Genomic DNA, 14,414 nt, shown 5'->3' with positions numbered 1-14,414 from the left:
TCTTGAAGAGCACCCGGAGGCTTCAACTGTCAGAATGCGGCTGCACGGGTTATCATGAGGGCACCTAGGTGCTCCATGTTACACCCCTTTAGGCAGCACTGATGCTGGTTGTCTTCCGGGTGTGATTCAAGTACTAATTATGACCTTTAAAGCGCTCCATGGCTTAGGCCCAGGATACCTGCAAGCCCTGCGAGACACCTACCTGCCACGGTAGCCTCCCACCGTCCAGTGCGATCCCAACAGAGTTGGCCTCCTCAGGGTGCCGTCAGCCAGACAGTGTCGGCTAGCGACCCCCAGGAGGAGAGCCTTCTCTGTGGGAGCGCATTCCTTCTGGAATGAGCTACCCCTGGAGCTTCGTATAATCCCACGACCTCCGGTTCTTCTGACATGCCCTAAAAAGTTGGCTTTTCCAGCAAGCCAGCCTGGCCGGAACAAAACAAAACAAATTATTGATCATGTTAATTTTAAACGATTTTTTTAAAATGTTATTGTTAATCCTAATTGGGTTTGTTTGTGATATTCTATTTAATTTTTTTTTTAACTTTTGTAATACGTGTTTTTAATGTTGTACGCCACCCTGAGTCCTTGGAGGAAGGGCAGCATATAATCCAATTAACCAAACCCAACCAAACCAAGGGACCCTGGAGGTCTTCTAGTTCAACCCCCTGCTTATGCAGGAAACCCATATACCACTTCAGACAAATGGTTATTCAATCTCATCTTAAAAACTTCCAGTGTTGGAGCATTCACAACTTCTGGAGGCAAGTTGCTTCTTTCCTTGATTAGTTTTCCCCCACTGCTTCTTATTCTACCTATTCTACCTAATCAGATGCCTTGGAGGAATAGGTTGACACCCTCTTCTTTGTAGCAGACCTGAGATATCGCACACTGCTATCAAGCTCTCCCCAGTCCTCCTTTTCATTAAACTAGACATACCAGTTCCTGCAATGCTTTCTTCATATATTTACCCTCCAGTCCCCTAATAATCTTTGTTGCTCTTCTCTGCACTCTTTCTAGAGTCTCAACATAATTTTTACATCCTGGCGACCAAAACTGGATTTAGTATTCCAAGTGTAGCCTTACCAAGCTTTATAAAGTAATATTAACATTTCATGTGATCTTGATTCTATCCCTCTGTTTATGCAGCCTAGAACTGTGTTGGCTTTTTTGGCAGCTACTGATCACAGCTGGCTCATATTTAAGTGACTGTTCACTAGGAGACCAAAATCACCCTCACAGTCACCACTATTGAGCAAGGTACTACATACAGTGTACTTGTGCATTTTCGGGTTTGTTTGTCTTGTTTGCCTAAATGTAAACCATACTTCTTTCACCATTGAATTTCATTTTCTTAGATAGTGTCCAATGTTCAAGTCTATCAAGATCTTTCTGGATCTTAAGTCTATCTTCTGCAGGTTGGGAAATTCGTGCTAGCTTGCCGTCATCACCAAATTTGATGAATTCCCCATCTGTCCCCTTGTCCAAATGTTTCATGAAGATGTTTAAGAGTACTGGAGCTTAAACAGAGACTTGGGGTACCCCACTGCATACTTCTCTCCATGTAGATGTAGTTCCATTGAGGACTACATGTTGAACATGGTTTGTGAACTAGTTACAAAAGCAACTGGTGGATTATCATCTACTCTATGTACTTTTATTATTATTATCTACTTGTATTTCTGTTTCCATATTTCTACACTGAGATATAAGTGATTTAGTTTATTTCTTACCATCACTTCATCTCATCAGAGGACTCTCTCCTTTTTTTTTGAGTTGTGAATATGAGAAATCTCTGTACAAATATTTCTCTCTCTATTATTATGAAATTACTTGTTTGTATCTCCCAAATCCTATGGGGCTCCCAAGGCAAAACAATAACCAGACCATGATAGCATGTTAATGTTTTTCCATGAAATTCAACTAGAAGCCCTTACAACTCTGTGAGTATAAACAGTGGTAGATATTACTGTCTATATCTGCCGTGAAAATAGCTGATGAGGCCATGTCAAGTCTGTTCTACTTGGGCACCTTCAAGATCATGTTGCAGACAGGAGACATTTGTATACCAAAAGAAGACTTCTATGGATGATGGTAACATTGATGGCATCACTGTTGACAGTTAATGCCTCAAGTGGCATCCAGGATCACAATGTTCTATGTGAACACCAATGACCTGCTTCATTGAGGATTGCAAATTGAGTGCAGTTGATCAGACAGTAACAAATCCATCTGGTGGATTATCATCTACTCTTATCTACTTTTATTGTTATCTACTACTATTTCTTTTTCCATTTGTATGCATATATATAGTGATTTCATTGATTTTTCCCATCACCTCCCTCCCTCAGAAGTCCTTCAATTTTTTTTAGTTTTAAATATAAAAAATCTTTATACAGATACTTGTCTCTCTATCATTATAAAATTGATCCTTTTGTATCTTCAAATCCTATGGGACTCCAAGGCAATTAATAACCTGACCATGACAGTCTTGTTAATTTTTTCCATGACATTCAAAGTAGAAAGCCGTTAGACCTCTGAGAGTTATAACAGTGGTAGATATTACTCTCTATCTCTGCCTGAAAAACAGCTGATGAAGTCATGTCAGACTGTTCTACTGGGCACCTTCAAGAATCATGTTGCAGACAGGGCCATTTGGCCTTCTGTTAGGAATATAATCTAACGGTTGGGTGGCAATATATAAATCATGTAACAATGTTGTACCTGTTCTTTACATCATACTGTAAAATGTGATTGGTTACTGTTTTCCTCAATCGGCACAAGAGGAGCCAGAATGATTTTTAGCTCTCTGTTTGTTAGATGCTGGGCTGATCTGATCTGAGTGCTTTGGAAGTTGGCTGTTAGAAAGTGCCGTGAGCTATTATAAGTTTTGCAACTGCTAGCAAACTTTGAGTCCCGGACTGTTTGTATGTTTATGGACTATGTTATTTGGATTATCCCTTAACTGAAAGACATTGATGACTGACTGTCTTATCAAGTGTATGACTTGGAATGTTTGATGGACTCTGATACCTCTATTTCCATGAAAGTAAAAGCCTATTTAAACTGCAGTGCCTCTGTATGCTGGTTTGTGTGTTCTCCACACTACTCTCACAATGCTTCTCTGAATGCTTCCATCTATGGATGATGGTAACATTGATGGTATCACTGTTCACAGGAATGCCTCAAGTGGCATGCCAGGATCCTAATATTCAATGTAAACACGATGAGCCTGCTCCTATACATTACACATATCATCAGCTTGGAGACGTTAGCATTGGTAGCATCATTTCTGTGATCTCGCCATTTTCTGATACCCCTGATTTCAGTCGACATCCTTCTCAGGAGGTTCAAGATGGATTTATGTAGGTTCCTAGTTGCTTGATTTTTCCAGCTCTGATTCCAATTGTTGAATTATATGATGCTCAATTTTTTTTCAATCTCAACTATCATAACAAAATCCAGAAACACCCATTTTTGAAAAATAGGATACCTTGATGTATTTTCAATGTAGATCAAAACTCTATTATGACATGTTATAACTAATTCATTCTACGTAGAGAATATAGATTTGTGTATATGATGTACATACAACTAAAATCTGAAGGAACCTTTTAGTTATGATTAATATTTAAATTGCTATTACTGGTAGGAAAATTGTGTTTCTTCGAGAGCTAGGTCTGGAAGATTGGACATGCCATCATCTGAAGCAGACTCTTTTCAATGTGTTATGTAATTTTGTTACAGAATATATTATCAAAGCTACCAGCACATTCTTGCTTTAGTGTTTGCCATCAAGGAGATCAATGAAAATCCTCAGATGCTGCCCAATCACACTGGGCTTTCACATCTACAATAGCAATTTTAGTCCAGGTTGGACTTACCTCGCTTCCATGGGGCTTCCCTTCACCCAGGGCAGATTGATTCCTAACTACAAATGTGGGGTGCCCAGAAATCTGGCTGCTGTCGTTGTGGGCCCTGACATCTGTCTCCATGGTGCAACTATTCTGAGCATCTACAAAGTTCCTCAGGTAAGAGTGAAGACTGACTAGGTTATACTCCTTGCAGACAGCTGGTCATTTGCATTCTTTTAGTGAGATGTTAAGACCACCTGAAGATTTATCTGTGGCCATCAGGGTCACCTGAGTGGTGCAAATGGGTGTGGAGCTTTCTTGGAATTGTTGAGAGGACTGGGCTGTAGATTGGAGGCAGATGATGTTGCATCCCTCCCTCTCTGTTGAGAGATGGCTTTTGACATAGGTAGCCTCTTTGACCCATTTTTCAAACCAGTGGTTCTCTTTGTCCAAAATGTGAACTTTGCTACCTTCAAAAGTGTGGCCTTTTGTCTTCTAAATGGAGATGGACTGATGACTCTAGTCCTGATGTTTTTGTTCTCCTATGTTGTGCTATGTGTTAACTGTCTGCAAGAAATATTTCCCACCATCCAGTCAGAGCTGAAGCAGCATCTTGGATGAGAAGTGAAACGTCTTCAAAGAAAAACCAGAAAGTCCAGTTGCCTTTTGAAAAAGCAACTTTGGGAAAACCATGTCCTGGATGTTTGAGGATCTCCATAGACATTCGGAAATAAATGCAAATATTTGGAGCATGTTTTAGTATGTAAGCTTAAGGACACCCTGTGATTCAATTGTATGTACACATTTTCAGAGGCTCAAACAATCTTTGTTTTTTACTTCCTTTAGCTGACATATGGTTCTGCACCAGTGATGGATAAAGAGACTCAAGCAGTTTTCCTCCAACAAATGTTTCCAAATGAATCCCACCAGCATACGCGCTTTCCAGCTATTGTTGCATCTTAGTGGATCTGGATTGGAGTTCTTGCTGTGAATGATGACAATGGAGAGAAATTTGTCCAGGAGGTTCTTCCCATGTTTTCCCAGCATGGCATCTGCTTTGATTTCATACAAGACTTTCCTTATGTAGCTTTTTACATTGATTATAATCAAGTGATAGATGATGGAGTCCAAATATATCAAGTTCTCATGAACAGCACAGCCAATGTCATAGTCTTATATGGTGAAAGTAGGTCCATAACTTTCTGAGAATGTACTTGCAGTTGGGAGAAGTGGATGATATACCAAGAAGACAAAAATCTGGGTTACAACAGCTCAGACAGAGTACACTTCGATATCCTTTCATAAATCATGGGATATCCATTTCTTGCAAGGTGCTTATCCTTTGCCGTTCACACAAAGGAGATTGAAACTTTCCAAAGTTTCTTGAAGCATAAGTCCAATCAACAACCAGCATGATTATTTTAGGAAAATTTCTGGGAACAGGCATTCAACTGTTTCTTCACCAGTCCTGAAACAGAGAACAAATGTACTGGGCAGGAGAGACTTGAGACCCTTCCCACATCTGTCTTTGAAACACGCATGAGTGGCCAGAGCTATAATATTTACAATGCAGTCCATGCTGTGGCACATGTTTGCAATCTCTGTATTTATCAAAGTCCAGGCAAAGAATATTAGTGAAAGAAAGAAGGCAGCAGTTTCCAAATCAAGTGTTATGGCAGTAAGATCTAAAGCAGAGAACTGCACCATATTTTAGGACAATGATATGATTCTAAAAGCAAATAGACTACTGACTTACTGAATTGGAATATACTACATACAGCACACACACACACCACACACGTGTGGTATGTGTGTATCTAATCTATCTATCTATCTATCTATATATCTATCTATCTATCATCTACCTGCTCATATTAAAATTATAATAGGCATTCTACAAAACTCCTGCAAGAACCTTTTGAATATTCTTCAGTCCATCAAACCAGCTGTCATAAAGATGAGTCTATAAGTAGATGGTAGGAGATCGTTCTCTCCCTCTCCATTACATGCTGGATCAGAGGATTGGTAACCTTTTGTTCTAGAAGATTTGATTGGAATGTTTGCAGTGAATCACACAGACTTTTTTGTATGGCAACTTTTCAAGGCATTTCCTGAAGAAGATGTTCTTCATGAATCTCATCATAGACCTTCTATTAAGGTTCACTTGCATTGCTGTTCTACTCATTATTTCTCACTGCCAGGTTTATTTATGCTCAGAAATCAATTTTTGAAAACTTAATCAGACTCTGCTTTTATGTCACTAAAATCCATGGTTCTATGTTGTTTACTCTAGGAGTCCTTGATAACTCCTGTTTATTCTAGATTGAAACAGAAAATATGTTGGACATATTTAGTAACTGCTACTCTTTATTTTTCCTGAATAATGTGTTAGTAAGTCAGAATGAAGGATGTAGTATGATACAGTGAAAAAGTCCTGATGAAATTGTCAAATTTATGAAGATTGTAATGAAACAAATGTGTTTAAAGAACAGAAGCATCTGCACATTATGCACTTTATCAATACAGATAGTCCCTAAATGCAAAAAAAGTTTGCCTGTTATAATGCCTCCTTTATAACCATTTGTAGGGAATGATCTGTGATACAGTAAAATAACTTGGTGAGGAGGAAATTGAAATTTTGGATCACTTTGGGTCACCTCTGAGATGTTGAATTTCCCCACATCATAGCCAGTCAAAAGAAAGAATTAGAACTACCTGGACCTGATTTATGATTGAATTATCTGAATTATGATTGAACAGAAATAACCTCTAAGTGAGGTGATTATGAGCAATATGTTTGTGTTAGTGTGTGTGTGTGTGTGTGTGTTGAGTATGTATGTATGTATTGTGTGTGGAGATATATATCTATATAGATATATTATATAGATATAAATATATCTATATAGATATATGTTCATACATTTTCATTTCATTGTATTTATTAATTTTGTTCTATACGTTTTTCAAATGATTATTGTATTGTTTGATCCTAATCTACAACTGAAATAAAAGCAAACCAGCAATATCCAGTGTAAATCCATCCTTCCTTTTTTCTTTCCTTCCTTCCTTTCTTCCTTCCTTCCTTCTCTCCCTCCCTCGTTTTATCTCTATCATGTATTACAGCTTCATTCCTTTCTAAGAAGTGTCTCATTCAACAACAGTGTTGGTGAAAAGATCACTTTTAACAAAAATGGATTCATTGGCGGATTTGATATTATCAACTGGATCACATTCCCAAACCAGTCCTTTCGTAGGGTCAAAGCTGGAAGAATAGATCCAACAGCTCCACCTGACAAATTCTTCAATATCTTTCTGGATTCCATTACTTGGCCAATAGGATTTCCTCAGGTTAGATGTATGAATCTTGGTTTCTCTGCCTTCATTTATACAGCATAAAAATGTCACGTTTTTATGGAAAATTCATAGCACTATCTGTAGAAATCCCATGGGGAAAGGAAAAATAAGACCTCTATGAATGTTTACATTTGAAATATTTGGTATAGAAATAACTGTCACAGTTATCCTCATGACCTGTCCTATGGATTATGCCTTGATATGAAGCTGCCCTTGGTGAAAATTCAGAGGTTTTAACTAATGCAGAATGCAGCAGAGCATCTAGTAAATGACTACAAGATTATTTGGCATATGTAATATGACTATTCTGTGTGCTATTGGTGCCAGTCTGCTATGATGTACAATTAAAGGTGTTGGTGTCAACCTTTAAAGCCCTTCATGGCTTCAAACATTATTAATGGAGATCTCATCTCTCCTCACTTATTTCAATCCATTCCAGGCAGACAGAAGGAATGTGATTCAAGTTCCATCAGCCAAAGAATGCTTAAAGCCTATAAAGTGTTCCTTTTATGCTCTAGTACCCTTCAGTGGAACTTCTCTGGAGGTCAAGATGGCCAAAATTCTGCTGGCCTTCAAAACCTGAATCCATGACAAGTTTGGGGCTCTGACTGTGTGAAAAGAAACTCTACATACATTTATGAATGATATAGGTTGAATATTCTTGATTGCTTTGCATTTTAATTGTTATAATGCTTGAACTTTCTATAAAAAGCTTTTTTAATTTCTTGATAGGCACCACCTTTTTCTTTATGTAATGATCCTTGTCAGGCAGGATACAGCAAGGTCAAGAAAGAAGGGGAGTCATTTTGCTGCTATGATTGTCTTCCATGTCCAGAGGGGAAAATATCAAAGGAGAAGGGTAGGGAGATTCATAATATAATGGGGATAAGCATATAGTACCTATAAACAGAAGTGAGATTCAGCCGGTTTGTACTGATTCGGGTGATCTGGTTGTTAACTTTTTGCGCAGTTCGGAGAACTGGCTGAAGTTTTACAAAGGATTGCCTGTAGGACAGAAGATTTGTCTAGAAGGAAAAGCATCCAGAAACCAGTTTGATCATAAGTAATCTGAATATTATGTTCCATATTTCCCACAAGTAGATATTTTTAAATTGGACACTTGTAGCATAAGTACATAAAAAGACTACTTTTATTATTTAGTAGAAACAAATTATATTATCATTGGAATAAATTTGGAGTAGCTGAAATTGCTGTTCACTTGCATTATCCCAACCTTCTGCAGTTACATCTACTATTATTTTCATTTTAGCATTTCTCATGATGTATTGTGATTTAAGATTGGTCTTCACACTTATGAAGACCTGCAGTTGTCTTTTCAAAATTTAGACACTTGGCAACCAGCATGCATTTATGGTGGTTGCAGTGTCCTGGGCTCAAATGATTATCATTTGTGACATCTTCAACTGGCTTCCAACAAGCAAAGTGGATTCACTTAACAACCAAGTTTTCTTAATAACTCTGACAAAATAGGTCATAACATTGGGTACAACTCATTTAATGACTGACTCACTTAGCAACAGAAGTGCTGTTGTAATTGTGGTTGCAAGTTGAGGATTACCTGTGTAGTTCTAATAGATGGTAGTAACAGGATATGATTGATACAATTAAAGAAAGTTGTATAGATCTTTGATAACTGACTCATGGCGGTAGATTGATAGTTTAAATCAGATTTAAGTCTTGGAGTCCCAGTTTCTCAAGTAATTCAATTTTACATAAAAAATTTGAAGGTGAGGCAAGTGGCCGGGATGCCAGGTGAGATACTGCCCCGGCGAGGCTCCATTGATATGATTGACTCACGTTGGGCACGCCCACTAAGTCATGTGTTAAGTCACCTACTCAGCTGGTCATTAGGGACGAAATTGTTGTTAAATTGTTTGAATCATATCATGCTATTATAGTTATACCCATTGGCCCTGAAATGGTCCTGAGGAAAGTGCCAAATTTATGAAGATCAGAATGGACAATTTCAATTGAGAATGAATTAAGGGTTCAGTATGACACTGTCTATAAGCCAGATATACATACATCTCTCTTTTCTTCTTTTCCAGACATGGCTGATTGCTCTCTGTGCCCAGATGATTATTATCCAAACCCTGAAAGAAATGTATGCCTTCCAAAGCAGATTAGCTTTTTATCCTATGAAGAACCCTGGGGATCAGTCTTACTACCCTTTCTCTTGTTTTTGTTTATGAACTTTTGTGCTTAATATTATCATTAAACATAAAGATACTCCTATTGTCAAAGCCAACATCCGGAATCTCACCTACACACTCCTTGTTTCTCTCCTACTTTCCTTCCTTTGTGTGTTTTTATTTAGGGAGACCCAACAAAATTCTGTGTCTCCTTCGTCAACCAGCTTTTGGGCTCATCTTCTCTGTGCAGTTTCTTGTGTATTGTCAAGACCTTTGTAGTGGTTCTAGCATTTATGGCCACCAACCCGGCTCCAAAATGAGGAAATGGGTGGGTGGAAGAATGGTCACTTTTATTCTTTTTTCCTGCTCCCTTGTTCAAACCACTATTGCATAGTATGGTGGACAATTTTTCCACCTTACCCAGATGTGATATGAAGTCAATGTCTGAAGAAGTCATCCTGGAGTGCAATGAGGAATCGATCATGTTCTACTGCGTTTTGGGATTTATGGGCTTCCTGGCTATGATCAGCTTCTCTGCTGCTTTTCTAGCTAGGAAGTTACCTGACAGTTTCAACGAAGCCAAATTCATCACCTTCAGCATGTGGTCTTTTGCAGGTTGGCTTTGCTTTGTTCCAACTTATTTAAGCACTAGGGAAAATATATGTTGGCTGTGGAGATCTTCTCCATGATCTCTCCAGTGCTGGATTATTAGTGTGTATCTTTTTCCCAAGTGTTTTATCATTGTAATTAGACCTGAACTGAACGATAAGCATCAGTTAATGAAAAGAAAATCATAAATCATCCCTCTTTATATGTGTGTCTGATAATTTTAAGCCAGAGAGTATACAGCATGTGCAATTACATAGCGGAATGGGACAGCCAACGTGCCACAGTCATTTGTTACAGTCAACTCATTGTAGGACAACTCACAATGTCCAACTCACCACAGGACAGTTCACTGGGGGCCAATTCAACTATTCAATTTAAATATTGTTAGGAATATAATCTAACGGTTGGGGTGGCAATATACAAATCATACAGCAATGCTGTAACTGTTTCTTTAAAGCATACTGTAAAATGTGATGGTTTGCTGTTTTTCCTCAATCGGCCATAAGAGAGAGCCAGAACTACTGTTAGCTCTCTCTCTGTTCGTTAGATGCTCAGCTGATCTGATCTGAGTGCCGTAAGCTATTGTAAGTTTTGCAACTGCTAACAAACTTTGATTTCTGAACTGATTATATGCTACTGGACTATGTTATTTGGATTATCCCTTAACTGAAAGACATTGAAGACTGATTGTCTCTTCCGTGTATGACTTGGACTGTTTGATGGACTCTGATACCTCTATTTCCATGAAAGTAAAAGCCTATTTAAACTGCAGTGTATCTGTATGCTGATTTGTGTGTTCTCCAACATAACTCGCACAACATTTCTCTGTACCTACTCACTGAACTGAATGAAAAGCATCAGTTAATGAAAAGAAAATCATAAATCATAAATCTTTCTTTACATATGTGGCTGATATTTTTTCCAAGTATACATTTCAGCCAGATTATATAGCAGAATGGGACATGTAGCCTCGGCCAATTTGTTACAGTCAACTCATTGTGGGACAACTCACCAAAGGACAGTTCACCAGGGGGCAAATCAACTATTCAATTTAAATATTTAAAATAATTTTAAAATATTTTAATTTTATCATTCATATTTCATTTTGTTCTTCCTTTCTTAATGAATAATAACCCCAAAGTTCTGATAATTTTAACCCATTCTACCACCACCTTTTTCTCTGTTAGTAAGAATTAGCAATAGCAATAGCTCTTAGACTTATATACCACTTTACAGTTATTTACAGCCCATTCTAAGTGGTTTACAGAGTCAGCATATTGTTCCCAACAATTTTCGGTCCTCATTTACCCACCTCGGAAGGATGGAAGGCTGAGTCAACCTTGAGCCTGGTGAGATTTGAATGGCCAAATTTTAGGTAGCCAGCAGCCAGCAGTCAGGAGAAGTACCCTGCAGTACTGCACTCTAACCATTGTGCCACTGTGGCAATTAGGTCCATTAAGGCAGCCCCTCTATTCCCTCCTCTACCTTTTTGATGACAAAGTTGTCAGTCAGTCCAGATGTGTTGATCTCTCACTTGACGTTTCCAAGTTGATGTCAAGTAATTAAAGTCACCCTTTATTACTGTGGTATGTTTCCTACACACTTTAGTTAACCAACTAGCAAATTATTTTTATTTATTTGGCTATAATTTCTTTCTTTCTTTTCTTTTTCTTGATCAATGCCTATCATAATTTCTTATTTTCTAAATATTATAATATTATAAGCTGGAAGAGTACTGAAGAGTTACTTCACTTCCACAGATAAGCTAGAAGAATGACTTTTCTATGTATACACATACATTTAATGTCTAAGATATACATAAATATAAGACGAAACAGTGAAGGAGATGATGATAAGTTGAGCTAGAAACTTTGGCTATAGTATTGAATTAGACCACTGGATAAATTATGGGAGAAAACTTACAAATGTACAATGTCAACAGGCTATAAGGAAAACTTTTTATAAAATGTTTTACTGTTGGCATTTCCCTTCAGCGAGATTGGTCAAAATGTTTCCAAATTGCTCACCTGAATGTTGGAGATGCAGCTATAACAAGGAACCTTCTACCTTCTACCCTAACCACAACAAGAATCATATTTGCTCAAAATTGGAAGCAGAATAATATCCCTTCAGATGCAATAATGATAAGCAAGGTTCTTAAGTGTGCAGAGATGGATACGTTGACCATGGAACTGAGGTATATATATAAAGGGTGGAGTAGAGGGTATAAAGGGTTGGACCAATGGACACAAAAATACTGTGTAAGAATTGTATTATCTACAACAAATATGACAACATTGTATGTGTGTATGTGTATGTATGTATATATATTTAGTGTCACAACCCCTGGTAAGCCCCAATTATGGGAGAAAGCTAACAGCTTCCATATCTGTCAATCGGCTCGTCACAAGAGTCCATCATTCATATATATATATATATATATATCTATATATATATATATATATATATATATATATATATATTATATATATATATATATATAATAAAATAGTTGGAAGGGACCTTGTAGGTCTCATAGTTCAACCCCCTGCTTAGGCAGGAACCCATATACCAACTTCAGACAAATGGTTATTCAATCTCATCTTAAAAACTTCCAGTGTTGGAGCATTCACAACTTCTGGAGGCAAGTTGCTCTCTCCTTGATAGTTTCCACCCATTGCTTCTTATTCTACACTCAGGTGCCTTGGAGAATAGGTTGACTCCCTCTTCTTTGTAGCAGACCCTGACATATTGCAACACTGCTATCAGCTCTCCCTAGTCCTTCTTTCATTAAACTAGACATATCCAGTTCCTGTAACAATCCTTCATATATTTTACCCTCCAGTCACCTAATCATCTTTGTTACTCTTCTCCGCACTCTTACTAGAGTCTCAACATAATTTTTATATCCTGGCGACCAAAACTGGTTTTAGTATTCCAAGTGCAGCCTTACCAAGCTTTACAAAGTAATATTAACATTTCATGTGATCTTGAGTCTATCCCTCTGTTTATGCAGCCTAGAACTGTGTTGGCTTTTTTGGCAGCTACTGATCAAAGCTGGCTCATATTTAAGTGATTGTCCACTAGGAGACCAAGATCCCCCTCACAGTCACCACTATTGAGCAAGGTATTTCATGTAGTGTACTTGTGCATTTTGGTGTTTTTTTTGTTTTTGTTTTTTTGCCTAATGTAAAACCATACTTCTTTCACCATGAATTTCATTTTCAATACACACATGATAATTATATTATCATTGGAATAAATTTGGAGTAGCTGAAATTGCTGTTCACTTGCATTATCCCAACCTTCTGCAGTTACATCTACTATTATTTTCATTTTAGCATTTCTCAGGATGCTGTATTGTGATTTAAGATTGGTCTTCACACTTATGAAGACCTGCAGTTGTCTTTTCAAGTTTTGTTAACAACTGTGACAAAATAGGTCATAACATTGGGTACAACCTCATTTAATGACGACTCACTTAGCAACAGAAGTGCTATTGTAATTGTGGTTGCAAGTTGAGGATACCTGTGGAGTTCTAATAGATGGTAGTAACAGGATATGGTTGGTACAATTAAAGAAAGTTGTGTAGAACTTTGATACCTGACTCATGGAGGTGGATTAGATGAGTTTAAATCAGATTTAAATCCAAGTGTCTTGGAGTCCCAGTTTCTCAAGCAATTAATTCCATTTTGCATAAAAAATTTGAAGGTGAGGCAAGTGGCCAGGATGCCAGGTGAGATGCCGCCTGAGGCGAGGCTCCATTGATGTGGTTGAGTCACATGGGCATGCCACTAAGTCACATGTTAAGTCACCTACTCAGCTGGTCATTAGGGACGATAACTGTTTGTTAAATTGTTTGAATCATACCACTGCTATTATAGTTATACCCAATGGCCCTGAAATGGCCCTGATGAAGATCAGAATGGACAATTTCAATTGAGAATGAATTAAGGGTTCAGTATGAAACTGTCTATAAACCAGATTTATGTACATCTCTCTTTTCTTCTTTTCCAGACATGGCTGATGCTCTCTGTGCCCAGATGGTTATTATCCAAACCCTGAAAGAAATGTATGCCTTCCAAAGTAGATTAGCTTTTTATCCTATGAAGAACCCCTGGGGATCAGTCTTACTGCCCTTTCTCTTTGTTTTTGTTTTATGACCACTTTGGTGCTTAACATTATCATTAAACATAAAGATACTCCTATTGTCAAAGCCAACAACCGGAATCTCACCTACATGCTTCTTGTTTCTCTCCTACTTTCCTTCCTTTGTGTGTTTTTATTTATTGGGAGACCCAACAAAATTCTGTGTCTCCTTCGTCAACCAGCTTTTGGGCTCATCTTCTCTGTGGCAGTTTCTTGTGTATTGTCCAAGACCTTTGTAGTGGTTCTAGCATTTATGGCCACCAAACCTGGCTCCAAAATGAGGAAATGGGTGGGTGGA

General features: G+C 37.9%; 1 protein-coding gene across 1 annotated transcript in view; it reads left to right on the top strand.

Annotated features, from left to right (window-relative positions):
- The first annotated feature begins 3,890 nt into the window (after positions 1-3,890).
- Positions 3,891-14,414, top strand: part of LOC116523517 (vomeronasal type-2 receptor 26-like) — a 17,783-nt gene continuing 7,259 nt past the window's right edge. The window contains exons 1-2 of the mRNA XM_032238631.1: positions 3,891-4,028; positions 7,938-8,064. Of these exons, the coding sequence (XP_032094522.1) occupies positions 3,891-4,028; positions 7,938-8,064 (265 nt within the window). The remainder of the gene's footprint in view (positions 4,029-7,937; positions 8,065-14,414) is intronic.

The sequence above is a fragment of the Thamnophis elegans genome, unplaced genomic scaffold, assembly GCF_009769535.1.
Source record: "Thamnophis elegans isolate rThaEle1 unplaced genomic scaffold, rThaEle1.pri scaffold_38_arrow_ctg1, whole genome shotgun sequence".
NCBI lineage: Eukaryota > Metazoa > Chordata > Lepidosauria > Squamata > Colubridae > Thamnophis > Thamnophis elegans.
Note: the sequence above shows the minus strand (reverse complement) of the source record. Positions and strands in the feature narration are given on the sequence as shown.